We start from the raw sequence: 24,978 nt of genomic DNA, 5'->3' as shown, positions 1-24,978 counted from the left end.
GCCCTGGCCGCGTCCGCCTCAGCACTCTTGTCGGTTCGCCGTGTCCGCGGGCGGCCGCAGGGCCGGGGTGAGGTCAGCCACGGTGCATTCGCGCGGAGCTGCCCACCATGGCCAAGCCGAGCAGCAAGGATTCCGGCTTGAGGGAGAAGTTCAAGACCCTGCTGGGGCTGGGGACGGCGAGGGCGCACCACCCCAGGGCGGCGGAAGGCAAGCAGACCGAGTTCGTCATCACCACCGACGTCCTCAGAGTGAGTGACCGGCGGGACGGACAGCAGAGCTGCTGTCAGCTGCGGCGCTCTCGCGCGGCCCCTGGGCAGGGAGCCGGAGGGGCCCGGCTGCAGAGGGCAGTGGTGACACCGTGCACCCCAAGTCCCGATGAGGGGTCCTGTCAGACGGGCAGGCCGGCTCCTGCTGGTGTGGGGGTGTGGGGCCAGCACAGGAGGCGCCGAACACCCCGCCAGGGCTCTGGGCCCTGAGACCAACTGGACGTGAGAGCGCGGTCGCTTAACGACGCCAGGGCCCGTTGGTGTGTGTGTGGAGGGGAGGACTCCGGCCTCAGGCCCCTGGGCTGCTCCTGTACCCGTGTGGGGGTGGCCACCCTGGGCCCCCGGTCTGGGAGCTCTGGCCTAGCCTGGGTCGCACTGTGGGTGCCTAGCATCCCAGCGTCAGGCCTCTGGCCTGCACTCCTGCCTAGGACCCATCAGACAGCTGCGCAGCCCCTCACAGGTCCCTGGGTTCAGAGGGCTGCGGTGTGCCCGGCCCTGCGGTATGGGGCCCCAGCACTGCCACCACGCTGCCGTGAAGGGGCTGCCTCGGGACCGGTGCAGCTGCACTGGCACCTGGTGCAGTTCAGGGGGTGCGTGGGAAGCAGGCCCTGGGTACCAGCGGATGTCCGCTGCTCCCCCCAGCACTCGGCTAGGTCTGACGCAGCTAGGCTGTTGGCGCAGCTGGGTGAGGGGTCTTGGATCTGCGGCTTCATCCCATGGCTGCAGTGGCCGGTCCTGCCCCAGCCAGGTGCTGTATCTGGGTCTCCCACAGTGGTGCCAGGAACAGAAGCACCTGGCCACCGTCTGCTGCCCTCACTGCAGCCTGAGCAGGGAGCAATGTTAAATTGGAGCAGCTGGGACTTGAACTGGATCATAAGGGATGCAAACCTCACAGCTGGTGCTTCACCGCCTGCCCCACAGTGCAAGCCCTGAAGAACCAGTGACAGGGAGAGAGGGGGACAGGAGTGAGAACAGGTGTGGAAGAGCTTTCTTTCATTGGTTCAAAGTGTGGGCTCTGCCGGTGGGGAGCCAGGAGCTCCTCCTGGCTGCAAGCACTTGGGCCATGGTGTGCTGCCTTCATGGCTGTGTGAGAAATATGGATTTGCACACATCCCCCCTGCCCGTGTCCTGTGCGCACTCCCCCGTGTCCCGTATTCACTCTCCCCCGTGTCCCGTATTCACACTCCCCCGTGTCCTGTGCACACAGACTGTCCAGGAGTTGAGCTTGGCCTCTGTCCTCAGAGGTGGGGTCACAGACTGAGCGTCTCACACCGTCCCGCCCTGCCACAGTGCCAGCCCCTGTTGTTGAGTTTCACGTTGAGAAAGCTGTAATCAAGACTTGTCTGCCTTGGAAAAGGTTGTCTCCCAGCTGTCAACTGGGAAGTGCAGGTGTTGGTGACATGCAGGTAAGAGGACTTGTCGGTTTCTTCTTTCCTCTTGGCCTCTAGGAACTGAGTGTTGAGTGCGGTATCAATAATCGCATCCGGGTCATAGGGCAGATCTGTGAAGTTGCAAGAACCAAGAAGTTTGAGGAGGTGGGTTTGCCTTGGCTGGGCCACTAGAGTGCTGAGGGATGCTGTGTAAGGGCTGCCGTCCTGGGAACCCACATCAGGATTCCCAGTGGATGGGCTTGGGCCTCTTGGGGCGTAACTTGCAGCTGCCTGCTGAGGAAGCCTGTGCAGGACAGGCTTGTGCAGTGTGTGTGGGGTGCAGTGTGTGTGTGTGTGGGGTGCAGTGTGTGTGAGGTGCAGTGTGTGTGGGGGTGGGGTGCAGTGTGTGTGGGGGTGGGGTGCAGTGTGTGTGGGGTGCAGTGTGTGTGAGGTGCAGTGTGTGTGTGGGTGGGGTGCAGTGTGTGTGGGGTGCAGTGTGTGTGGGGTGCAGTGTGTGTGGGGGTGGGGTGCAGTGTGTGTGTGGGTGGGGTGCAGTGTGTGTGGGGTGCAGTGTGTGTGGGGGTGGGGTGCAGTGTGTGTGAGGGTGGGGTGCAGTGTGTGTGGGGGTGGGGTGCAGTGTGTGTGAGGTGCAGTGTGGGGGTGGGGTGCAGTGTGTGTGTGGGTGGGGTGCAGTGTGTGTGAGGTGCAGTGTGTGTGGGTAGTGGGGTGGACTCACACAGGAGGGTGCAGAGGCGTAGCGACTTGGAAAGGTGGTTGTTTCTGTTAGCCGCGCACAGGGCAGATGCAGTGTGGTGAATAGACACTCCCCGCTCTCGCTCTGCGGAGCAGGTGGAGTTGCTTCTGGGAGTAAGGTTGCTGCAGGCTCCCTGCCCTTCCTTGCAGCCTGTGTGCAGTTGCTGGTAGGAGCCTATCAGCTCCAGGCCGCTGTGACGGTATGGGGTGGCATTTTGCTTGGGATCACACGAGCCCCCACTGTTTTCCCCTCAGGGTGTCCACACATCAGCTGCGTCAGTCGGAGTGTGAGAGGCTCAAGAAGGGGGGGGCACGGGGGCGCAGTGTGCACGGTTCTTTGAGTTGCCTGAGTGGTTGTCAGGCAGTGTCTGAAGGATTGTAGCTGTTTTGTCCTCTTCTCAGGCGAGCTGCCTCAGGAGTGAGACCATCCCAGTGGAGGAACTTAGGAGGCTGTGGCGAGGGTGGCAGCTGGGTTGCAGGCGTGGCTCTGGGGACAGGTGCAGACACAGAGCCCGCCAGATGCAAATGTGACCTGTGTCCCGCCTCCTGGGCGTGAGCAGTGTCCCGTGGGTGGCCCCAGCAGGCGTGGACGCCAGGACCACTTCCCTGGCTGCTCCCTCCCCTCCCTCATGCCCTCAGCCTTCTGCATTTGCAGTAACCTAGGCTTCCCCCAGGGAGGCTTGTGGTTGTCCTAGCCACGGGTGCCCACAGGCTTTGGGCTCTGTCTTGCTCCCTGGCCTGTCCTGGCCTCGAGGGGCTGGACTCTGCTCACGGTCCCTCTGCGCTGGCCACAGCATGCAGTGGAAGCCCTCTGGAAGGCCGTTGCTGACCTGCTGCAGCCAGAGCGGCCCCCTGAAGCCCGGCACGCCGTGCTGGCCCTGCTGAAGGCCATCGTCCAGGGGCAGGTAAGGGCTTGGGCATGGCGTTGGGGGGGACTTTGGGTTGTGCCTGCTATGGCAGGGTCGCGTTCCTGTCTTGACATGTAGGGTAGGTGCGCTGGCTCATGGGCTGTGCAGCAAGCCTGCCCGTGTGGGTACAGGTCACCCCTTGTGTCTGCATGACCCTGTGTGTGGCTCGGGAGCCCCCTAGGTAGGAGTGCTGAATTCCAGGGAATGAGGCTGTGCTGCTTGGCCTGGCAGTTGACGCCTTGGTCTGGGGCCACTCCTCTGCTCATGGGTCCAGCCCTGCTGGTGGCCTGGGCAGACCCTAGGACCCTGTCGCTCTCCCCATTCCAGCCTGGGACGGCTGCCTGGGGAGGTGCCCCTTCCATCATGCGCTCCACGTACTGGCTCATCTCCACCCTGTGGGGTGTCCTTGTGGGAGGAAGGAATCAGAGTTGGGGTGTGGTAGCCTTGGGGAGACCTGGCAGGCCACTAACCTATGTTTTTTCCCAGGGGGACCGCCTGGGGGTTCTCAGGGCGCTGTTCTTCAGGATCATCAAGGATTACCCTTCCAGCGAAGACCTGCACGAGAGGCTTGAGGTGTTCAAGGCGCTCACGGACAACGGGCGGCACATTGCGTATCTGGAGGAGGAACTGGGTGGGTGCCGCTGGCTCCAGGCCTCCGGCTGTGGGGATCAGGTGTACTCTGGGGGGGGACTGGGGCTGCAGTTCCCTGGGTGGTCCTGCTCCCATGGCTGCTTGAGGAACCCTCCCTCCTGGGTCTCGGGGTGAAGGGGCTCTGGGGACTGAGACTCTCTTTGGGAGTGGCTGGTAGCCTGGTTGTGGTTCTTGGCGCCCCCACTACCCCTTGGCCCTCCCTGTGAGTAAGCCTGCTGCTGAGCTGCCTAGGAAGGGCCAGGCAGGTGCAGGCCGGACTGCCCAGCAGGCAGGTGGCTGTCGTTGCTGCTTGTTTGCTAAAGGAGATGTGTCTGGTGAGGTTTGCCACGGCAGCAGGGTCTGCTCTGAACATCTGTGCTCTCATCAGTCCAGCCCTGGTGTGTCCTGTGCCCTGCCTGGGGCCCTGTGTGTGGCCTGCCCGTCCCTGGGAGCCCTGTTATTGAGGGCTTGTTGGGAGGGGGATAAAGGAAGTGCACAGAGCTGCTCTGCTTGCCTCCCCAGCGGAGTTCGTCCTGCAGTGGATGGATGTCGGCCTGTCCTCCGAATTCCTGCTGGTGCTCGTGAATTTGATCAAGTTTAACAGCTGTTACCTTGACGAATACATTGCGTCCATGGTTCAGTAAGAGTGGGGCTTAAGACAGTGCTGCTTTAACAGGGACCCCCGTCCTGAGTCTTAAATTCACCCACCTTCTGCTCCAGTGTTCCTAGCTGCTGTGTTACTGCTCTCCTGTCCTTGCTTTTCCCGAACATTCTGACCTGTCCCCGGGGGCAGGATGTCTGTGTAAACGCCTGCACCAGAAGCGGTGGTCGGTACTTGAGCAGGGGCCCCGCTGGGCGAGGAGCCGCGCGTGCTGTGGCTGGCCTGTGTGGGATAGTCCCGGGCCTCCAGGAGTAGCACCTGCGCTGACATGGCCTTTTCCCCGCAGCATGATCTGCCTGTTGTGCATTCGGACTGCATCCTCTGTTGATATTGAGGTCAGTGGCTTCCCTTCCTGGGTACAGCTTTGGGCTGGAGCCCTGAGTACCCTTTGCCTGGGACACAGGCGGGGTCCTGGGGCTTCCTCATCTCAGGGTCTCCCTAATAGGATGGTTGAATGGCCCGTGACAGGGGTCACAACTCAGACTGAGAGGGATGTGTGGTGCTGGTGACCCAGAGGGACCAATGTGGACAGCTTGGAGCAGTGACATCACTGACCAGAGATGGGAGATGCGTGGGGGTGTCCCCTCCCTGTGAGCTGAAGACTAGTATAACACCCCCAGGTGTCCCTGCAGGTGCTGGACGCCGTGGTCTGCTCCAGCTGTCCCTCCCCCTCCCCAGGTGTCCCTGCAGGTGCTGGACGCCGTGGTCTGCTCCAGCTGTCCCTCCCCCTCCCCAGGTGTCCCTGCAGGTGCTGGACGCCGTGGTCTGCTACAACTGCTTGCCTGCAGAGAGCCTCCCGCAGTTCATTATCACGCTGTGTCGCACAGTGAACGTCAAGGAGCTCTGTGAGCCCTGCTGGAAGGTGAGGCTGAGCCAGGCCGGGGTCCCCAGTGGGGTGCAGTGGCGTCTGATGACCAGGTGGCTGAGCTGAGCTCAGGGCTCTTGGGGGTGAACAGGCGGGGAACCACTTGGGGCTGGGCTGGTCTCTGCCTGGGCCTGAGCTGTGAGCTTTGTCCCCAGCTGATGCGGAACCTCCTGGGCACCCACCTGGGCCACAGTGCCATTTACAACATGTGCCGTATCATGGAGAACAGGCGAGTGTGCGACCTGGTGTGAGGGCGGGGGCTGAAGCCCAGTGCCAGCAGCCCTGGCGGCTCCAGGGTGCTTGAGCCACATGAGGCTGTGTCCTACCCAGTCCCCTTCCAGCCTGGTACCAGGAAGTCCAGGGTCGCACCAGACCCACCCTCCCTCCTGCGGTGAGCCCCCATGGGCTCTGCACTGTTCCGGCTTCTCCACGCAGCAGCCGAGCTGTGCTGGGGACGTGCCCGCTGGGCCGCCTGCAGAGACCTCTGTCCACCATGCCCCTGCTCCAGTGCCCAGTGCTTCCCTCCTTGGTCCAGGACCCTGCATGTCCTGTGCTCAGCATGGCTGCGGTGCCCTGGTCTTCCCCAGCAGGGTCGTCCTCCGCTGTGGCCCTTCCGAGCTAGGAGGACAGGTTCCGCACCTTCTCGTGTGACTGGCACGTGTGCCTCACTGGCCAGCAAGCACTGCAGGCCCTGGCCCAGGTGTGGCCAGCAGTGATGACTTGGTGGGGAGGGTTCAGGCGGCTGCTGCTGCCTGCATGTCCTGGCCCATGAGTACAGGGTGGGGTGCGGCCAGGAGCCCACGGGGGCAGGGGGCTTTGTTCACTGCCGACTGTGTGGGGCTCCCTGCAGAGCCTACATGGAGGACGCCCCACTGTTGCGTGGAGCTGTGTTCTTCGTGGGCATGGCCCTCTGGGGAGCCCACCGCCTCTACTCGCTCAAGAACTCGCCGACATCTGTGCTGCCATCCTTTTATGAGGTACCACGGTTTCTGGGGTGCAGTGAGTGGCATGGGGAGTCTTCTGGGCCTGTTCTGTGGGTTGTTTTTCCACGGGCTGAGAGCCAGCCACCCTGGGCCGCAGTCTCTGAGAGAACTTCCATCAGCTGACTCATTTCCCAAAGGGCCACAGCACCAGGGCCAGACCAGGGTGAAGCTGGGAGCCAGGAGCTGCATGTGGGTCTTGGGCCACACTTGGGCTGTCCTCTGCTGGGTTGGAAGTGGAGCAGCCAGGACTGGAGCAGGTGCTGCTGCACAACTTGAGCGATCCCCTGACCTGTGTACAGTCAAGCTGTCTCTTCCCTGGGTTACCCAGAGCTGCTGACCCTGCCTGCTGCTGTGCTCTGCTCTTTCAGTGTGGCTGGGAGTGCCCAGGTCCTGCTGTGCCCGCACACCCTCACCAGGTCTGCAGTGGCAAGCGCCTGGCCCTGCAAGGTGGCTGCAGGGTGCCGGCTGCATCTGGAGCACTCGGAGGCCCTGTGGAAGCGACTTCTGGTGTCCCGTTTTCTCACCATGATCGAGTGGGGTGGGCAGTGCCCCCGGTGTGCAAAGGCCCACACACGCGGTGTGGGCAAGCTTCTTGTGCTGGCTGACCCTGTGTGCCCACGGCTCCCGTTCCAGGCCATGACGTGTCCCAATGAGGTGGTGTCCTATGAGATCGTGCTGTCCATCACCAGGCTTGTGAAGAAGTACAGGAAGGAGCTGCAGGCCGTCACGTGGGACCTGCTGCTCAACATTGTGGAGCGGCTGCTGCAGCAGCTCCAGGTGGGGCGGCCACAGGCCACTGCAGACTCTGCCCCCAGGGGGCCTTCTTCCCTGGGGACCCGGGCCTGGTACCTCTGACAGTGTGCCCCAGTTGTGGCCCAGGCGGGAGTGGGAGTGGCTGGGCTCCTGGTTGCATCCATGGGCTGAGTGAGCCCTGAAGCAAGCCCCCTAGCACCTGAGGGCTGGCCAGACTGGAAGATGGGATCAACAGGGGGACTCTAGCAATGTGGTTCAGGCCCTTCTGGGGAGCCTGGACAGGCAACAGGCCAAAGCCAGGAAGGACTGGGCCATGGGCCAGCTCATGCCAGGCTGGCTGGCAAGGCTCCCTTCAGCTGGGAGGCAGGGCCACGAGGAGGAGCTGCCTGGGGAGCTCAAGGCTGCCCTCAGCCTGTTGCCTGCTCTTCTTTGTACTTGCCTGCGGACAAGCAGCTGGGGACCTCCGAGGCCAGGACAAAGGCTGGCCCGTGCAGCCCAGCGGAGGGGCCTGGCTTGGGGAGTGGGGGCCGATTGTGTCAAGTGCCTTGGTCCTGCAGAGCCTGGACAGCCCGGAGCTCAGGACCATCGTGCATGACCTGCTGACCACAGTGGAGGAACTGTGCGACCAGAATGAGTTCCACGGCTCCCGGGAGAGATTCTTCGAGCTGGTGGAGAGATGTGCAGACCAGAGGCCTGTGAGCTGCCACCCTCCCCCGCTGCCCTTGGGTTGGTCTCAGGTGTTGGAGGGCCCCTCCTAGGAACCCTGGCTGCAGCTAAGCCATCCCTGCTGGTTGCCTGTCCCCGCGGATGCCTGTCCTCCCTGCCCCGAGCTTATATACAGATACCCATCCTCATCCCTGTGGACGTTGGTCCTCCCACGTCCCCATGGACACGTCTCCTCCCCTGTCCCCCTCGACGCCCGTCCGCCCCATGGTGACAGTCCTGTAGGCATGCTCAGTTGGTGGGTGCTTCTGTGTGGTTAAGGTGATTTCTGGGTGGCCGGGCTGCCTCTGTCCCCGTGCTGGGAGCGGCCATGCCCACACGCTGCTGCTGCTGGTTGCAGGAGTCCTCCCTCTTGAACTTGGTCTCCTTCCGGGCACAGTCCATTCACCCTGCGAGGGACGGCTGGATCCAGAGCCTGCAGCTGCTCATGGAGCGCTTCTTCAGGTAGTGCCACCCTGCGTCTGGACGCTGACGTCCGATGCCCCTGCTGCTCTCTGGGTGGTCACCGATTTGTTTGAGAGGCAGAGAAGGCGGGCATGCCCTCGTGTAGGTTCACTCCCCACGTGCCCAGTGCTGTGTCTGGGCTGGAAGTGAGCTGGGAGGCAGGACCTCTGCCCAGGTCCTGGCTCTGAGAGATGCCCAGATATGTGACGTGGGTGTTTTGACCACCAGGCTGGTCACCTGTGCCTCCTTTCAGGTCCCTGAAAGTTAGCGGTTGTGGGGCTGGGCAGGGCTCCTCTTCCCGCTGATGGCGTGCTTTCTGAGGGGCCAGGGCCTGCCGGGTGCAGGGTCGGGATGCCAGCATCCAAGGAGCCTGCCCCTCTGCCCCTTCCCCCGCAGGAGCGAGCCCCGCAGCGCTGTGCGCATCAAGGTGCTGGACGTGCTGTCCTTTGTGCTGCTCATGAACAGACAGTTGTACGAGGTGGGTGTGGCCTGTGACCCTGGCCCGCCTCCTCCTGCCTGTCCGTCCGGGGCTCCTTCGTTAGTTTTTCTGTGCCATGCTGCTCCCTGGCCGACCAGCAAGGCTGCTGAGGCCCTGGAGACCCCAGCCGTTCAGTCAGTCTTGCCCTAGCTGGGGCTCCACCTCTTCTGTGGTCCATCCACCCTCCACCCCACCCCTGCCCGCTGTGGCTGCCACCTCGTCTGTTAGGTTTCTGCACAGCCTTTGCCATGTGCACCCGCCTGCCCTGCGCCCTTTGTCCCTGAGTGTGAGGAGCTCTGAGACTGCTTTCCCCTGAAGCCTACCTCCTGGAGCCCTGCATGCCCAGGCCTGCCCGCCCTGCTCCCTGCTCCCTGGGTGCGCCTCTGGTCTGCCTTTTGCAGTGCCCCCTCACCATGTACAGTGTGGTGACGGCCCTCAGGAAGCCCCGGGGTGTCTGGGCTCTCTGCAGGGTTGGTGGTGTTGTGCTCCCTGTCCACCTGTGTCTGTGAGCCTGCATCACCCTGGCGTAGACGGATACCTGTACACACACGGCTGTCGTAGGGCTTGCTGCTACTTGGTCAATGCCTGGGCAAAGTCTGATGGCAGGTGCCCATCCTATAGGCAGTGGCTCACCTCCAACCCTGTGTGCCCTGGACAGGAGGAGCTCATCAACTCCGTGGTCATCTCCCAGCTCTCCCATATCCCCGAAGATAAGGACCACCAGGTCCGGAAACTGGCCACCCAGTTGCTGGTGGACCTGGCGGAAGGCTGCCACACCCACCACTTCAACAGTTTGCTGGAGATCATTGAGAAGGTGAAAGCTGCTCAGGCTTCGGACTTGGGGGGCTGACGGGACCCCTAGTAGACATAAGGGACCTCTCTGTTGGCCTCCCGCTCCTGGCAGAGCCTGCCTGGTGGCCTCTCCCTGAGCGCGGCGGTGGGGTGCTGGGGCAGGTGCTTGCTCCGTTTGCTGCTCAGCCCCCTGGTCTCCTGTGAAGGTGATGGCACGCACCCTCTCTGCACCGCCTGAGCTGGAGGAAAGGGATGTGGCCTCCCACTCAGCTTCCCTGGAGGACGTGAAGACTGCCGTCCTGGGACTCCTGGTCATCTTGCAGGTGCGTGTCTGTGCTGTGCCATTCAGTAGGGAAGTCTGTGGCCAGCTCTTGTTCCTGCTGGACACTGCTCTTCTGGTATCTGTGTCCTGGGAGCCTGGGGTCGTAGGGGTCCTCCTGGCTGCAGTGGGCACTGTCTGGATCCTGGCTTACAGGCTTCCTGTGTGGAACCTGCTTATTTGATGTCAGCAGTATGTATCCCCTTCCCAGTTGAAGTAGAAAGGGCCATTCACGCTGCTGAGGCTGGGGGAGCCGCGGGAGGAGCTGGCTGTGTTGTCACGGCTCATGGGCATGGCTGTGTTGGCCTGGCCCGTGGACACGGCTGTGTTGGCCTGGCCCGTGGACACGGCTGTGTTGGCCTGGCCCGTGGACACGGCTGTGTTGGCCTGGCCCGTGGACACGGCTGTGTTGGCACAACTGTGCGGCTCAGTCCCCGCAGAGCTGCATTGTCATCCCTGCAGAGCAGCCTGTGCCGACCACTCATCACTTGAGCTGTTTCTGGTCCCTGTGTCTCAGGAACTGTCAGGGAAAGAGATTCTGTTCTGAGTCCATACTGGTGGCTGGCGGGGCTCTGCCATGGGGGGCACTGTGTTGGACACGCATGTGAGGTGGAGCCATCTCGTCTTGAGACAGGAGCCTCCTTCAGGCACCTTGCTGACCCCAGAGGCAGACCCAGAGCAGCAAGGTGCTGGCCGACTGAAGCTCAGAGCCGTCACACTGCCTGCTCTGGTGTGTACCAGCTGAAGCAGGCACCAGGCCCAGTCCGACACTGCCCATGCCCGGTCCTGTGCCTGTGTGATCTCAGCAGCTGGGCCAGCTGGAAGCTGCTCCTGCTTTTGCTTTACTGGCTGGAGGCTGAAGCTTCGGGGCTGCAGAGTTGGGTGGCTCTCCTGTGACAGTGTGGGCATCTGCTTGCCGGAAGCCGTGACCCTCATCTCCTGTGGCACTGGCTGTCTGTGCCTTCTCTGCGAAATGGTCAACTTTTGCCCCCCCCTTTTTTTTTTTAAGATTTACTTATTTTTGTTGAAAACGCAAATATACGGAGAGGAATATCTTCTGCCTGCTGGTTCACTCCCCAAGTGGCTACAGTGGTCGGAGCTGAGCCGATGCAGAACCAGGAGCCTCTTCGGGTCTCCCACACAAGCTTTGGGCCGTCCTTGACTGCTTTCCCAGGCCACAAGCAGGGAGCTGGATGGGAAGTGGAGCAGCTGGGACACAAACCAGCACCCATGTGGGATCCTGGAGTGTGCAAGGCAGGGGCTTTAGCCAGTAGATTACTGTGCTTGGCCCCAACCATTTTTTTAAAGACTACATTTTTTGATCTTGGTGTTCATGAGGTGCCTGGGGAGGTGGAGAGGCCAAAGGTAATGAGGGAGGTACAAATCTGGGCGCCTCGCTGGAGCGCATGGGCAGGCGGGTGGCTGCTGCTCCGTACGGGCCTCCTGTGCGAGCGTTGCAATGCTGGCACCTGCTGCCCTTGGGGCCGAGCTGGGTAGAGTGCTGCTGCTTGGTCAGCCGGGGCAGCTGTGCAGCCCTGGTGTCGGGACCTGTGGTTAGAGCGGCTAAGGATGGGGACACGTTAGGATCCGGAAATGGCCTGGTACTGTGACCCCATGTGGTGACCACCAGTCACACGTGGTCACTGAGCTGCTGCTGTGGAGCTGGTCCAGGTGGGAATGGACAATACAAAAAAAAATGCTGTAAAGTAGCCTTGTAATTGTTGATAAATATATTATTAGCCTTTAAACTTTTAATTTCTAATAAAACTTTTTTTTTCTACGCTAATATTTTTTTCCCTGTATCTGGGGTCAGGGGAGAAACAAAGGGAGAAGCCCCACCCAGCCTCCCACCCATCCCAGGTCCCCGACGTGGGGCGCGCTCTGAGGGTCCTGCTCAAGCAGTTTTGATAGTTCAACAGTTCTGAGTTGCTGCCAATCTCGCCACTCCGAACATGATGAAATCTCTTCAGAGTCCACTGGCTGCCATAGTCTCTTCATGGCTGGGGTTCTGAGATCAGCAGTTCAGTTGAAGGGATCCCCAAAGAAACTTTGGGCCGTCCTCTACTGCTTTCCCAGGGAGCTGTCAGGGTTAGAACTGGTGCCTCTTATGGGATCCCAGCACATGCAAGGACTTTAGCCACTAGACTACTGTTCTGGGCTCCAATAATATACTTAATATACTTAAAAGGAGTGTATTTGTGAGAGTACAGACACAGGATGTATGGGGTGCTGTGGCTTAAGTCGCTGCCCAAATGGACAGAATGTCTGCTTGGATCTCAGCGCTCCGCTTCCCTTCTAGCTCCCTCTAGTGGCCTGGGAAAGCAGCAGGGGACGGTGCTTGGGCTCCTGAACTGCCTCAGGGCCTGTGATGGAGCCGCAGCCCCTTTGCCTCAGCCCCTGTGGAGGCCTTTTGGGGAGTGAGCCAGTGCCCGAGGGCCGTTGTCCATCTGCGTTCCTGGTGTACAGTGTCTAAACACAGGGCATAAAGGCATGGATAATTCCCAGTGCAACATTCGGCATTCTCCAGGCAGTGGATGAGTCCTGCACATTCCAAGTGCCTGCCCTTGATGGCCTGTGTGCCACATGCTGACTCCTTGTGGTCGAAGGCCTGCCCCTCTTCCCCAGTGTTTCTGAGACAGGAAGAGTGTTGAGGCCTTTGTCGTTTCCTGGGCTTACTTCTGAGCTGCAGAGACCTGGAAGCCCGCGGGCTCTCTAGCTCTGCCCGGTAATGCCTGGCTGGTGCCCCTAGGCTGCTGGCTGCATCAGGGTGAGGTGGCCGGGATCCACGGCCTCCTGCCCTGGGTGATCCATGGCCTCCCCATGCAGACCAAGCTGTACACTTTGCCTGCCAGCCATGCCACACGCGTATACGAGACACTCGTCGGCCACCTGCAGCTGCACTACAAGCTTAACTACACACTGCCCATCGCCAGCAGCATCCGGCTGCAGGTAGCTTAGTGGGTGGGGCTGGGAGCTGGGGATGTAGTGGGCGGCCCTGGATGGAGCCTGGCGCCTGGGGGACACCCCTGCCCTCAGCGTGCGGGACACACAGCCCAAGGGGAGGAACTGTCTGCCCCTGGCTCGCTGGCCACTGTTCTGCCTCCCACAGGCCTTTGATTTCCTGCTGCTGCTGCGTGCCGACTCGCTGCACCGCCTGGGTCTGCCCAGCAAGGACGGGGGCGTGAGGTTCAGCCCCTACTGCTTCTGCGACTGCGTGTACGAGCCACTGGGCGAGTAGGACGGTCCACTGTGCAGGCTGCACCGTGTCCTTCGTGGTCCCGGGCAGGAGGCCTGTGCCTGCCCAGCCCCGGGGGTGGGGCCGCCTCAGTAACTTCTCTTCTGCAGGGAGCCAGAGCGGGGCTCTGAGAAGAATACCGGCGGCTCCCTCTCGTCTCCCACGGGGCCTTCTGGTTCAGCCCCTGCAGGCCCTACTGTGCGCCTGGGCTGCCTGCCCTACTCACTGCTCTTTCGCCTCCTGCTGCAGTGCTTGAAGCAGGTGAGGTGGGCCTGTGCCTGGAGCTGTGTGGGCGGGGATGGGGTGGCACTGCTGGGGCAAGCCAGGCTGCTCCTCTAGGGTAGAAAGGTGGACGGCACAGGCATCTGCCAAGGCTGGAAGCTGCCATGTCAGTGCCATCCTGTGTGCTAGACCGTGGCCATGGGGAGGGGTGGGCATCAGTAGGGTGGGACAGGGCCAGTGTCCTGGGGTGCCAGCTGGGCTTTTGGGGCCCAGCTCACCCTCACTCTGGCCAGGCAGTTTTCTTCCTGCTGTGTCTTCATCATTGCAGAAGTTAAGCCGGATCCTGGCCAGGTCCATTGCAGGACAGGCCAGCTCTGACGCAGACTAGCCACCCCAGGAGGGTAATGCTGGGGTGTCCAGGGGGCCAAGCAGGGGCTCAACTGGGGACAGCGTCTGCAGGGGCGGGGATGGCGCCAGGGCAGTGTCCGTGCTGGCGGCATCCGCAGGCCCATGCCCTGGCCTCGTCCCTGCAGGAGGCTGACTGGAAGGTGCTGAAGCTGGTGCTCGCCAGGCTGCCCGAGTCACTGCGTTACAAGGTGCTGTTCTTCACCTCGCCCTGCAGCCTCGACCAGCTGGCCTCCGCCCTCTGCTCCATGGTAACACTGCTGCGGTGCTCCGCTGGGGTGGGGGCGGGAGGGCAGGGCTCCCACCGAGGGCTGTGCTACCGCCAGGCTCTACAAGGTCCCTGATCACTCCCCATCTGTTCAGCTTTACTGGATGGCAGCTGGGGGCGTCCCCAGGGCATGCTGTAACTGTGGCCCAGTGTGGCCCCTCTTCCTGCCTGGGGCCTCCAAGGTGTCCATGCTGCCGTCTTGCCTTGCCCTCGTGTGAGGCCCACATCCCCCCACAGGGAAAGTGCTTGCCGAGGGTTTTGGGGGAAAGCTTCCCAGTGCCCGGTGGCCGCTGGGGCCCCACCCTGCTCCTGGTGTTAGCTTTCAGGCCCAAAGACACTCGAGCGGCTCCGGGGGACACCAGAGGGCTTCTCCAGGACTGACCTGCACTTGGCCGTGGTCCCAGTGCTGACGGCGTTAATCTCTTACCACAAGTACCTGGACAAAAGCAAGCAGGTGGGAGGCGAGAGAGGCCCGTACTGTCCCCAGCTTACCCCTCTCCCCGCCGCCCGGCTGCCTGGCCAGCTGAGAGCCCACTGCAGGTGCCGGGTCCCACGGCAGTGTCTATCTTCTCTTTAAGGGACAGATGGCCAAACTGTGTTGACAGGGCTGGCCAGCTGCGGCCCCGGACTGCTTGTGCCACCCTCCTCACCCGCCCCACCCTCCCTCTTCCCCTCAAGGCTGCCCACTCGCAGCCCTTCTGTAAGGACATGCAGCTTGCTGGGCTCAGTCACAGCCACCTGGGCCTCATGCCAAACCGCCACACCTCACGGTCCTCACCAGTCCTGAGCTTATAACAGGCGCTGACCTGGCATGACGGGCACTGGCTGGACACAGGGAGGAGGGCTGTCTGGGCACAGGGAGGAGGGCTGTCTGGGCACAGGGAGGAGGGCTGGCTGGACACAGGGAGGAGGGCTGTCTGGGCACAGGGAGGAGGGCTGGCTGGACACAGGGAGGAGGGCTGGCTGGGCACAGGGAGGAGGGCTGTCTGGGCACAGGGAGGAGGGCTGGCCGGACACAGGGAGGAGGGCTGGCCGGACACAGGGAGGAGGGCTGGCCAGACACAGGGAGGAGGGCTGGCCAGACACAGGGGGCTGGCTGGGCACAGGAGGGAGTGCCAGCTGGGCATGGGGGAGGGGACACCATTGTTCCTGCTCGCCGGAGCTGTGGCTGCCTTCATGGAGGATACTGTGTGAGGCCAGCCCAACAGTAGCCATGAGCCCAACATGTCTCCATCCCGGGGTCAGGTTGGGTAGCTGGACTCTGCTGGCCAGTGGGTCATTGCCAGCAAGTTCCCATGTAAGGGCCTTTCTAAGCTATGGCTGTACTCCTCTGTGGGGAGGGGGATGTGCGATGGGGCCTGAGGTGTCCTTTAAATTTTTTTCAAAGACTTACTTGTAAGACCAGATGACAGATGTCCCATCTGCTAGATCACTCCCCAAATGGCCACAACGGCCAGGGCTGGGCCAGGCCAAAGCCAGGAGCCTGGAGCTGTACCCGGGTCTCATGTGGGCAGCAAGGGCCCAGATCCTTGGGCCGTCTTCCACTGCTGTCCCAGGCGCACTAGCAGGGAGCCGGGTCGGAAGTGGTGCAAGCTCAGACTGCCGCTTGACCCCCTGTGTCCCTGCACCATCCCTGAGCACTGTTGGCCTGCCTCCCTGCGTCCCGCCCCCTGAGCTCTGCTGTCCTGAGTTGTGCCCCCTGAACTGGCTTTTTCTCGCAGCGGGAGATGGTCTATTGCCTGGAGCAGGGACTCATCCACCGCTGTGCGGGCCAGTGCGTGGTGGCCCTAGCTGTGTGCAGCGTGGAGATGCCCGATGTCATCGTCAAGACGCTGCCCGTGCTGGTGGTGAAGCTCACGCACATCTCAGCCACGGCCAGCATGGCTGCCCCGCTGCTCGAGTTCCTGTCTAGTGAGTACCTGCCTTGCTGGCCGCTGTGGTCTTGGTTCCCCCCGCCCTCTCTTCCCTGAGTGCCTGGGTGGGGGGCTCCCTTGCCAGCCCCTCTGATACTGCATCACTGCGCTTCGCTGCCGACCTGCCTCTGCCTGCCCACCGCTCCCTCCAGGTCAGGGCGGGTCTGCTGGAGACCCTGGGGGGGCCGAGCTGGGTTAGCGCTTGTGTCCAGGCGTCCAGGTGAGCTTTGGCTTTGTTCACAGCCCTGGAGCTTGTGGGCTGTGCCAGTGCAGGCCGTGGCAGTGAGGTTTGCCAAGACCCTAAGGCGGGTGGTGAGGCTGGGGTTGGGCAGGGCACAGCTTGGGCCGCTGTGGCCCTCGCTCATCTGTGCCATCCCCCAGCTGCTGCCCTCATCTCGTAGCTCTGGCCCGGCTGCCACACCTCTACAGGAACTTTGCAGCTGAGCAGTATGCGAGTGTGTTCGCCATCTCCCTGCCTTATACCAACCCCTCCAAGTAAGACTGACGCGGGGCTCCCGCACCGCCGTGGGGCCACCTCCCTCGGTGCGCCTGAGGCCCCTGCTTCCCTGCCCTGCTCAGGTTCAATCAGTACATCGTGTGCCTGGCTCATCACGTCATAGCCATGTGGTTCATCAGGTGTCGCCTGCCTTTCCGAAAGGATTTTGTCCCTTACATCACTAAGGTAGGGACTCCCTGGCCTGCCCTAGCCCTGCCCTGCCCTCCCCTGGCCCTCGCCTGGCCCTACCCTCAGGGGTGATGGTGGGTGGGGAGGAGTCGTGCTGTGTGCTGTCCCCTCAGCTCAGGTCTGCCTCGCAGGGTCTGCGTTCTAACGTGCTGCTCTCGTTTGATGACACCCCCGAGAAGGACAGCTTCCGGGCTCGCAGCACCAGCCTCAACGAGAGGCCCAAAAGGTTTGCGGTCTGCCGGGTGCCTGGAGTTGTGGCGGGGTGGGACCCGGCACTGGGGACATGGGAGGCAGGAGAGGTCTCTGAGGCCAGTAGCGCCTGCACCTGCTGAGCTGCCCAGCTCTGGGAAGCCTGTACTTGGTCGGCTATGGGCCACAGGCACTGTCTGGGTCCGGGTTGCATCAGGGCAGCTGTGCCTGCGAGGAACCCCTCCCAAGGCGTCTCCTCCTGCAAAACTCGCCGGCCAGGGCCATGCCCATCACCGTCACAGCCGCTCCTGCCTGTCTGAAGGCTGCACTGGTCTCTTTCCGTCTGCGTTTCCCAGCCTGCCCACTGCCTGCTGCCTGCCTCCCTGCCCTAGTTTGTTCCTTCCTGGGAAAGCCATGTTCTCCCGCAGGGCCCAGGTCATCCTGGTGGCTGGGGGCTGGCGCTTGCTGGTTGTCCTGGTGGCTGGGGGCTGGCGCTTGCTGGTCCGTGGCTGAGCCTCGCCTGTGGCGTCTAGGCCTTTACTCAGGGACATCAGGGCCCAGCTGTCCGGGCCCCAGGCCTTGCTGGCCCTGGAGCTGGGCACCTTGGCCTTCTGCAGGGGTGGGCGGGGAGGCCTGGTCCACGCACCCTGGCTGAGTTTGCACGAGTTTTGCGTGTCCCCACATCCTGTGTGCAGCACTGCCTTCTCAGTCATGTTTACTGGATGTATCTCATGCATTTTGTTTTCTGTCTCTCCCGCTAACTGCCCCGTGGCCTGGTTCTGTTCATTCACCCGCGGGATCCATCTCCATCCTGTGCCGGGAACCCTCCCTCACCTCGCGTGGCTTGTTCCCCTCCCGGAGCTGGGCTCTCTGGGGCTTGGGGCGCCCTTCTTCCCCCGGTAGTCTGAGGATAGCCAGACCCCCCAGACAAGGCTTGACTCACTCCCCACCCATGGAGGAGTGCGAGGGGAGTCCTACCGCCGAGGCCTTCCGCTGCCGCAGCGTCAGTGTGTCTGAACATGCGGTCCGCAGGTAGCGGGGCACTTTGGGCGGGGGGCACAGACCCTGCGCTTGGCCCTGTGAGCGCCTGGGTGGCGGTGCATGGGGCTGCTTGCATGTCCTTGGCGCAGGGCCGGGGCTGGGCTCCACCCCGCCGTCTGGCCCAGGTGAGCCCGCAGGCAAGGGGGGGCAGGCTGCACGGACCCAGGCAGGCTGTGGGCTCTCCTGCTGGGTGCTTGGCCTCTTGGCCAGCGGCCTGGTTGCCCTTGGGACCGGCATCTGGAGCTCTGCAGGCGCAGCCGAGAGGCAGAGGGGCTTCTGTGGCGGGCGAGGGGCAGGGCAGCCGAGGACAGCCCAGGACCCCTGGTCCCAGCCCTGGGGGGTGCTGCCCACTGCGGTGGCTGCAGGTGCAGGTCCTCAGGTGCCCATGGGCCGTCCCTCCCCATCCAGGCTGTGCCAGCAGAGGGGGGACAGCTGTTTCCTCCGTTGGCAAACTCCCTCTCAGGCATTGCCTGATTGCTGTGGGGTGGGCTGCTCTCATAGCTGTGCCCTGGCATGTTCCTTGTTGTGAGCCAGGTCTAGTGGAGGGCGCACAGGGCAGAGTGGGGGCTGAGTGTGCAGGCAAGGGGTGGGCCATGGCCTTGCAGGTGGAGCCTCGTCCCCATGCGTCCTGGCTCTGCCACCTCCCGCCTCCTGTGAGCTGAGGCAGTGGCTCCTGCCGCGGCAGTGGGGGCCAGGGGCTTTCCCGCCAAGTGTGCCCCTCCGTTCCAGGAGGCTGTGGTCTGTGCAGGTTGTGGCGCTGTGGCTTAGCTAGCCACCGCCCTGAGGGGTCTGAGTGAGTGAGGCCCCCCAGTCGTGCATGCGTTGAGCTTTGGCCCTGGTGGTAGGCGGCTCTTCCAACCCGCCTGGGCCCTGACACTGGCCCTGGCCCCTCCTACAGCAGAGTCCAGACGTCCCTCACCAGTGCCAGCCTGGGCTCCGCGGACGAGAATTCCGTGGCCCAGGCCGACGACAGCTTGAAGAACCTCCACCTGGAGCTCACGGAGACGTGCCTGGACATGATGGCCCGATACGTGTTCTCCAACTTCACCGCCGTGCCCAAGAGGTAGGCGTCCGGAACCAGGCGCCATCTCCAGGGTCCCAGCCCCACCACTGCTGAGTCCCTGGGACCTCCACAGCTGTGTCCAAGTCACCCTTCCCTGTGTCCCCAGGTCTCCCGTTGGAGAGTTCCTCCTGGCAGGCGGCAGGACCAAAACCTGGCTGGTGGGGAACAAGCTTGTCACCGTGACGACAAGCGTGGGCACTGGGACCCGCTCGCTGCTGGGCCTGGATTCCGTGGAACTGCAGGGCAGCAGCCCAGAAACGAGGTGATGGCGCCTTCCCTGCCTCCCACCGGTCCTTGACGCACACTGTCCTGAGCCGGCCGGCCCCTGGGGGTCTCTTCCTAATGTCCAGACTTGTCTGTCCGTAGCGCTGACCCTGGGACACACATCCGACAGACCAAGGAGGCGCCGGCCAAGCTGGAGTCGCAGGCCGGCCAGCAGGTGTCTTGTGGGGCCCGGGACCGTGTCCGCTCCATGTCTGGTGAGCACCGGAAAAGGGCTGGGGGATAGGCCTCTGCATGGCGACCTGAGGGCTGACACGCTCTTCTCGGGCTGGGTATGGCTGTGCGTGGCCACACTCAAGGCTGGGGTTCACCGTCTCCATGGACCAGCTTTCCATGAGCTTTATCCGTCCTTTGCTTTGCTGTTTGCTGGCTGGGGTGGACCTGGGGCCCACGCAGGGCAGCACCTTGGGATGGACTAGCCCAGCTCCCTTCTGGGCTCCCGCTGGGTCTTGGGCAGGGTGAGGGCATCCGCCTACTACCTCTCTTCACAGGAGGCCATGGCCTTCGTGCTGTTGGCCTAGACACACCAGCCTCCCACTTCCCAGCCGGCCCCTGCTCTCCAGGAGCACCAATGGCGCCATCTGCCAAGGCTGACAGGGCCTCGGCTGGCCCCCAGGGCCTGGCTCCAGAGAGGATGAACCTGGCGGCCTACGTGCCCCTGCTGACCCAGGGCTGGGCAGAGATCCTGGTCCGCAGGCCCACAGGTACAGACCCCATGCCATCCTCCCCCAGCCTGCTTGGGGTGCTCCCCTGCTCCTCACAGTAAGCCCCTAGCCCTCCTGTGTCATTTCCCTGTCGGGAGCTGCCCCAAGAGCCGAGGGGCAGGCCCTCACCCCGCCAAGGAGGTGCTGGCACCAGGGTGGGCTGCACGAGGGGCCGGGGTGGGAGCGTGCGGCCTGAGGCTGTTGCCCGTTTCCCAGGGAACACGAGCTGGCTAATGAGCCTGGAGAACCCGCTGAGCCCCTTTTCCTCGGACATCAACAACATGCCCCTGCAGGAGCTGTCCAATGCCCTCATGGCGGCCGAACGCTTCAAGGAGCACCGCGACACCGCCTTGTACAAGTCACTCTCGGTGCCAGCAGCCAGCACGGCCAGGCCCCCACCGCTCCCTCGCTCCAACACAGGTGGGTGCCCTGCTGCCCTCGGAGTCTGCCACACAGCTGGCCTGGGCCCGCAGCTGCCAGTGGGACTCCCTTACTGACAGGCTGCCCGTGGGCTCCTCTGTGCAGTGTGAGGACCAGTCCAGCTGCTCTGCCAGCACCCGTGGGGTCCGCGTGGACTGGGCTCGGCTGCTGCCCTGCTCGGGGCCCTGGCCTGTGGCCACAGGTGTTCGCGAGGCAGCAAGAGCCCGCGCGCCTCCCGGACGCTGCTGGCCCCCCTCTCTCCCTCCAGGCTCGGGGTCTGTCTGCTCGGCCTGTGTAGTGTCCTGCTGAGCCGGCCGCGCGGGCTTTCCCTTGCAGTGGCCTCCCTGTCCTCCCTGTGCCCGTCCGGCTGCCAAGGGAAGCTGCACAGGAGCATTTCCTGGGCAGGTACTCGCGCGCGCAGGGCGGCGTGCTTGCTGTGGAGCCCGCTGCCTTGCAGGCCTGCCGCACGAGGACACGCCTGCTTTGCCCAGCCCTGACATGTGCGTCTGGCCGGTCCGAACCCTCAGACGCGGGTCTCAGGCCAGCCGCAGGTGCTGGCTGGTGGCAGCTGACCGTGGCCCGGGACTGCCTGCCATGCTCCATCTACAATCCCATGCAGGCTGGCCCCTGCCCCACTGCCGCAGGGCAGTGTGCAGACAGCTCCCGGTGGCACGGCTGTGCGTGGGTGGGCTGGGCTGGTCTCCCTTGGGTACCGCTTGTCCTGCTGACGCTGGCCTGGGTCGTGTTGCTTTGGCATGCTGCAGCCTCGCATGGGTTTGCAAGGCCAGCGCTGCCGTCAGCAGTGGACCCCAAGTCTGTTCCCTGAGGGGCCTCTGTGGGCTCCTGCCTCGTGGGGTGCAGAGTGGCTTCTGGGGGCACTGGGGTAGGTGGGGTTGGTAGGTACCATGTAGGAGCCCCCGGGACCTGCCCCGTGGGTGGCGGTGAGCAGGGCTGGGCCGAGGCAGCCCTCTGGGAGGGAAAGGCCAGCCTGAGGTCTTGCGTGCGCCAGGCCCGGTCCCAGCTGCCCGTGTGCTCCTCCCAGACTCGGCCATGCTTCCGGAGGAGAGTGTAGGTGCGGCCCCGCTGCCGCCAGATCCCCCAGAGCTGGAGGACGTAGAAGTGGCCGCGCTAGGCAGCCAGGGGCGCTGTGGCCGTGCTGCTGTCTATAGCCGGGTGAGTAGAGTCAGGCCGGGGCTTCCCCACCTCCCAGCTGGTCCCCAACTTGCTCTGAGAACTTGGCCGGTCCTGTCCCTTCTGTTAAATCAGCCTGGGACCCCATCCCTTCTGGGTGCCCGCGATCACAGCAGGCCGGTCTGACCAGGGCTGACCTGTGTGGTCCTTTTCAGTCGTCCTCAGCGTCCAGTCAAGAGGAGAAGCCATTCCGCAGTGAGGAGCGGGCCGCCTGTGGCGTCCCCATAGAGCGGACTGGCTCCACTGCCAGCGGCCGGCCGGCGGTGGGCCTCTCCTTCCAGCCCTCACAGCCGCTCAGCAAGTCCAGCTCCTCCCCCGAGCTGCAGACGCTGCAGGACGTCCTGGGGGAGGCCGGGGACAAGGCTGATGGTGGCCGGCTCAGTCCCGAGGCCAAGGCCCGGTCACAGTCAGGGTCCCTCGACAGAGATGGTGCCGCCTGGGGGCCCCCGGATGAGGAGGGCCAGGGCTTGGGCCCCACACAGCCTGAGGGGGCCCTGCCATCCAGCTCGCCCCGCTCTCCCGGTGGCCTGCGGCCCCGCGGCTATACCATCTCCGACTCGGCCCCATCACGCAGGGGCAGGAGGGCCGACAGGGTGGAACGGGACGCCCTCAAGGGCAGGGCTGCGGCCAGCAGCGCCGAGAAGGTGCCGGGCATCAACCCCAGGTGAGCAGAGCTGGTGGGTTCCGTGGGCAGGCGGCTCTGTGCAGGGCTGAGCTCCCCTCACCACCCCTCTGCCCCCAGCTTCGTGTTCCTGCAGCTCTACCACTCGCCTTTCTTTGGCGACGAGTCCAACAAGCCCATCCTGCTGCCCAACGAGGTAGGCCTAGCCCCCACCCCCGGGTGGTCGGCCCCTTCCTGCCGTGAGCCCCGGGTGGTCGGCCACTGCCTGCCGTGAGCTCCGGGTGGTCGGCCGCTGCCTGCCGTGACCCCCGGGTGGTCGGCCGCTGCCTGCCGTGACCCCCGGGTGGTCGGCCGCTGCCTGCCGTGAGCCCTGAGCTGGGCTGGGCTCACGCGGGTGCTTCGTTGTGCAGTCCTTTGAGCGGTCGGTGCAGCTCCTGGACCAGATCCCATCATATGATACACACAAGATCGCCGTCCTCTACGTGGGAGAGGGCCAGGTGAGGCCAGGCGCCAGCACGTTGGCCGTTGGTCTTGTCGCTGAGTGGCCATGTATGCTCATGAACCTGAGAGCTGGGGACAGAGATGAGGCAGTGTGGGTGGGCTTGGTAGGTGGCTGGCAGCCCCTGCTCGGGCGCATTGGGACTGCATGTGACCGAATCCAGGGCTGGCTGCCGTGGTAGTGGTGGGTTCCAGCAGATGGCCATTGTGTGTGGGCACTGCCCGGGCTCTGGCAGTTTGGAGACAGCTGGGGATTAACGGGCTGACAAGGCCTCCCAGCAAGGACCTGCCATGCAGAGCAACACGCTGCCATGCTGTGTCCCTGCAGAGCAACAGCGAGCTGGCCATCCTGTCCAACGAACACGGCTCCTACCGCTATACCGAGTTCCTGACGGGGCTGGGCAAGCTCATCGAGCTCAGGGACTGCCAGCCCGACAAGGTGTACCTGGGCGGCCTGGACGTGTGTGGCGAGGACGGCCAGTTCACCTACTGCTGGCATGATGACATCATGCAGGGTACAGCCCGCAGCCCTGCCCCCGACCCTGGGACTCTGAGGTCACCATCTGGGCATTGAGACAGCGGCTGGGATCGTGGCTCTGCTCCCAGCAGCCCTGGCCAGGCATTCGGACAGCTGAGGGAGAGCTGGCGGGCAGTGCCGTGCTTACCCTGGCTGTGCTTGCCTGGCAGCTGTCTTCCACATTGCCACCCTGATGCCCACCAAGGACGGGGACAAGCACCAGTGTGACAAGAAGCGCCACCTGGGCAACGACTTCGTCTCTATCGTCTACAATGACTCTGGTGAGGACTTCAAGCTGGGCACCATCAAGGTGAGTGGAGGCCATCGGGCCGCCTGTCATCCCGCAGCCATGGCTTCCTGTGTGGCGGGTGTGGAAGTGGGCTCCGGTGTGCCACAGCAGTGCTGGCCCCCCTGTGCTCAGGAGGAGCGGGCTAGGGGGCAGAGCCCGCTGCAGGACATCCCGGGGGTGCATGGGTGTGGGCTGAGTGGAGGCTGTTCCTCCAACGGTCGCTGAGCAATGGGGCAGAAGCAGGGGACGGCAGTGCCACTGTGGGGGTGCAGGGAGGGGCAGGACTGGGGTGTCTGGGTGTGGATGACTGTCACCTGTGCGAGCAGGGCCAGTTCAACTTTGTTCACGTGGTTATCACCCCGCTGGACTACGAGTGCAACCTGGTGTCGCTGCAGTGCCGGAAAGGTGAGGGTGCGCCCTGGTTGCTCTGGGGGTGTCCCCCGAGGCCCCGCCTGAGTCCTCTGTCCCCACAGACATGGAGGGCCTCGTGGACACCAGCATGGCCAAGATTGTGTCTGACCGCAACCTGCCCTTTGTGGCCCGGCAGATGGCACTGCATGCCAATGTGAGCAGGGGAGCTTTCTGGGGAGGGGTCCCAGGGGTCCCGGCGGCCGCTCACCAGCACCGTCCTCTGGCCCCAGATGGCCTCGCAGGTGCACCACAGCCGCTCCAACCCCACCGACGTCTACCCCTCCAAGTGGATCGCCCGGCTGCGGCACATCAAGCGACTCCGCCACCGGGTAAGGAGCTGGGGAGGGGAGTTCAGGGCTGCCGGGCCAGACCGGCCAGGCTCGCACTGGAGACCTCATCCCCACGCAGGTCCGTGAGGCCACCCAATATGCAAACTCCAGCCTGCCCCTGATGCAGATGCACAACCCTGCCCACGCCAAAGCCCCCACGCAGGCGCCAGCTGAGCCGCTGTCCACCTACGAGACTGGCCAGCGGAAGCGCCTCATCTCCTCCGTGGACGACTTCACAGAGTTTGTGTGAGGCTGCAGCCAGGTGGCGCGGGGCAGAGGAAATAAATGGGCCAGCGGGAGCAGCAGTCAGCTTCTTTATTTGACTTTGTCTGCTTGGGGCAGAGTGGGGGGAGGCAGCTGGGGCGCCCCCTCCCCCGCGGGGAGCCTGGCATTGCCTGAGGGCAGACACCCCTTCCCAGGCCTGGGAGCCAGCCCCAGGCACCAGAGACAAATAGGGACGTGGGGGACTCGGATCCAAGAGGTGGCGTGGCTTCCTGGCCCCCGCATGTGCGCCCGCGGGCTCCTCAGCCCTACTGGAAAGTTGTGACTTACAAAAATATGCACATCTCAACACCATATAAATTACGATAGAGGCAGTGGCTGGCAGCGGTGCCCTGCATGGGGCAGCGAAGGCAATAACTTAGGGGGAGGGAAGGAAAGCGGGCTGCCTGCCCCCGAGCCTGAGGCCGGCACAGGCCCGCTGTACCTGAGGACCTGGGGAATAAGTTAGCATCTCGGGGGGGGCACTC

At 63.6% G+C, this 24,978-nt stretch overlaps 1 protein-coding gene across 8 annotated transcripts; it reads left to right on the top strand.

Moving 5' to 3' along the window:
- The first annotated feature begins 10 nt into the window (after positions 1–10).
- On the top strand, positions 11–24,528 carry LOC121151741 (tuberin). 8 transcript variants are annotated; one of them, XM_040973508.1, is made up of 41 exons: positions 11–248; positions 1,715–1,801; positions 3,184–3,294; positions 3,784–3,928; positions 4,450–4,567; positions 4,875–4,923; positions 5,325–5,450; positions 5,609–5,682; positions 6,304–6,430; positions 7,070–7,213; positions 7,747–7,884; positions 8,253–8,356; positions 8,753–8,834; positions 9,493–9,648; positions 9,833–9,949; positions 12,772–12,894; positions 13,055–13,161; positions 13,291–13,441; positions 13,936–14,058; positions 14,395–14,529; positions 15,797–15,986; positions 16,390–16,483; positions 16,568–16,670; positions 16,805–16,899; positions 17,766–17,894; positions 18,802–18,966; positions 19,073–19,228; positions 19,333–19,445; positions 19,740–19,952; positions 20,169–20,372; positions 20,709–20,777; positions 21,415–21,545; positions 21,719–22,227; positions 22,306–22,381; positions 22,596–22,682; positions 23,012–23,198; positions 23,371–23,510; positions 23,816–23,894; positions 23,963–24,054; positions 24,131–24,229; positions 24,309–24,528. In XM_040973508.1, exons 1-41 carry the CDS (start codon positions 108–110, stop codon positions 24,477–24,479), a joined length of 5,460 nt encoding a protein of 1,819 aa, XP_040829442.1. In that variant the 5' UTR covers positions 11–107; the 3' UTR covers positions 24,480–24,528. The 8 variants fall into 8 exon arrangements, with proteins under 8 accessions (XP_040829442.1, XP_040829445.1, XP_040829446.1 ...); XM_040973511.1 differs by lacking the exon at positions 17,766–17,894 and having other exon boundaries at positions 18,805–18,966; XM_040973512.1 differs by lacking the exon at positions 17,766–17,894 and having other exon boundaries at positions 24,143–24,229.
- The last annotated feature ends 450 nt before the right edge of the window (positions 24,529–24,978 follow it).

Source organism: Ochotona curzoniae, unplaced genomic scaffold (genome assembly GCF_017591425.1).
Source record: "Ochotona curzoniae isolate NIBS_2020 unplaced genomic scaffold, NIBS_Ocur_1.0 contig_2321, whole genome shotgun sequence".
In the NCBI taxonomy this organism is placed as follows: Eukaryota; Metazoa; Chordata; class Mammalia; order Lagomorpha; family Ochotonidae; genus Ochotona; species Ochotona curzoniae.
This window is presented reverse-complemented; position numbering and strand designations above follow the sequence as displayed.

Coding starts and splice junctions, on each gene's coding strand:
- LOC121151741 (XM_040973508.1), top strand. CDS start 108: ATGGCCAAGCCGAGCAGCAAGGATTCCGGCTTGAGGGAGAAGTTCAAG. Junction 14,059..14,394: donor CCTCCGCCCTCTGCTCCATG/GTAACACTGCTG, acceptor TCCTGGTGTTAG/CTTTCAGGCCCAAAGACACT. Junction 16,671..16,804: donor TTGTCCCTTACATCACTAAG/GTAGGGACTCCC, acceptor TCTGCCTCGCAG/GGTCTGCGTTCTAACGTGCT.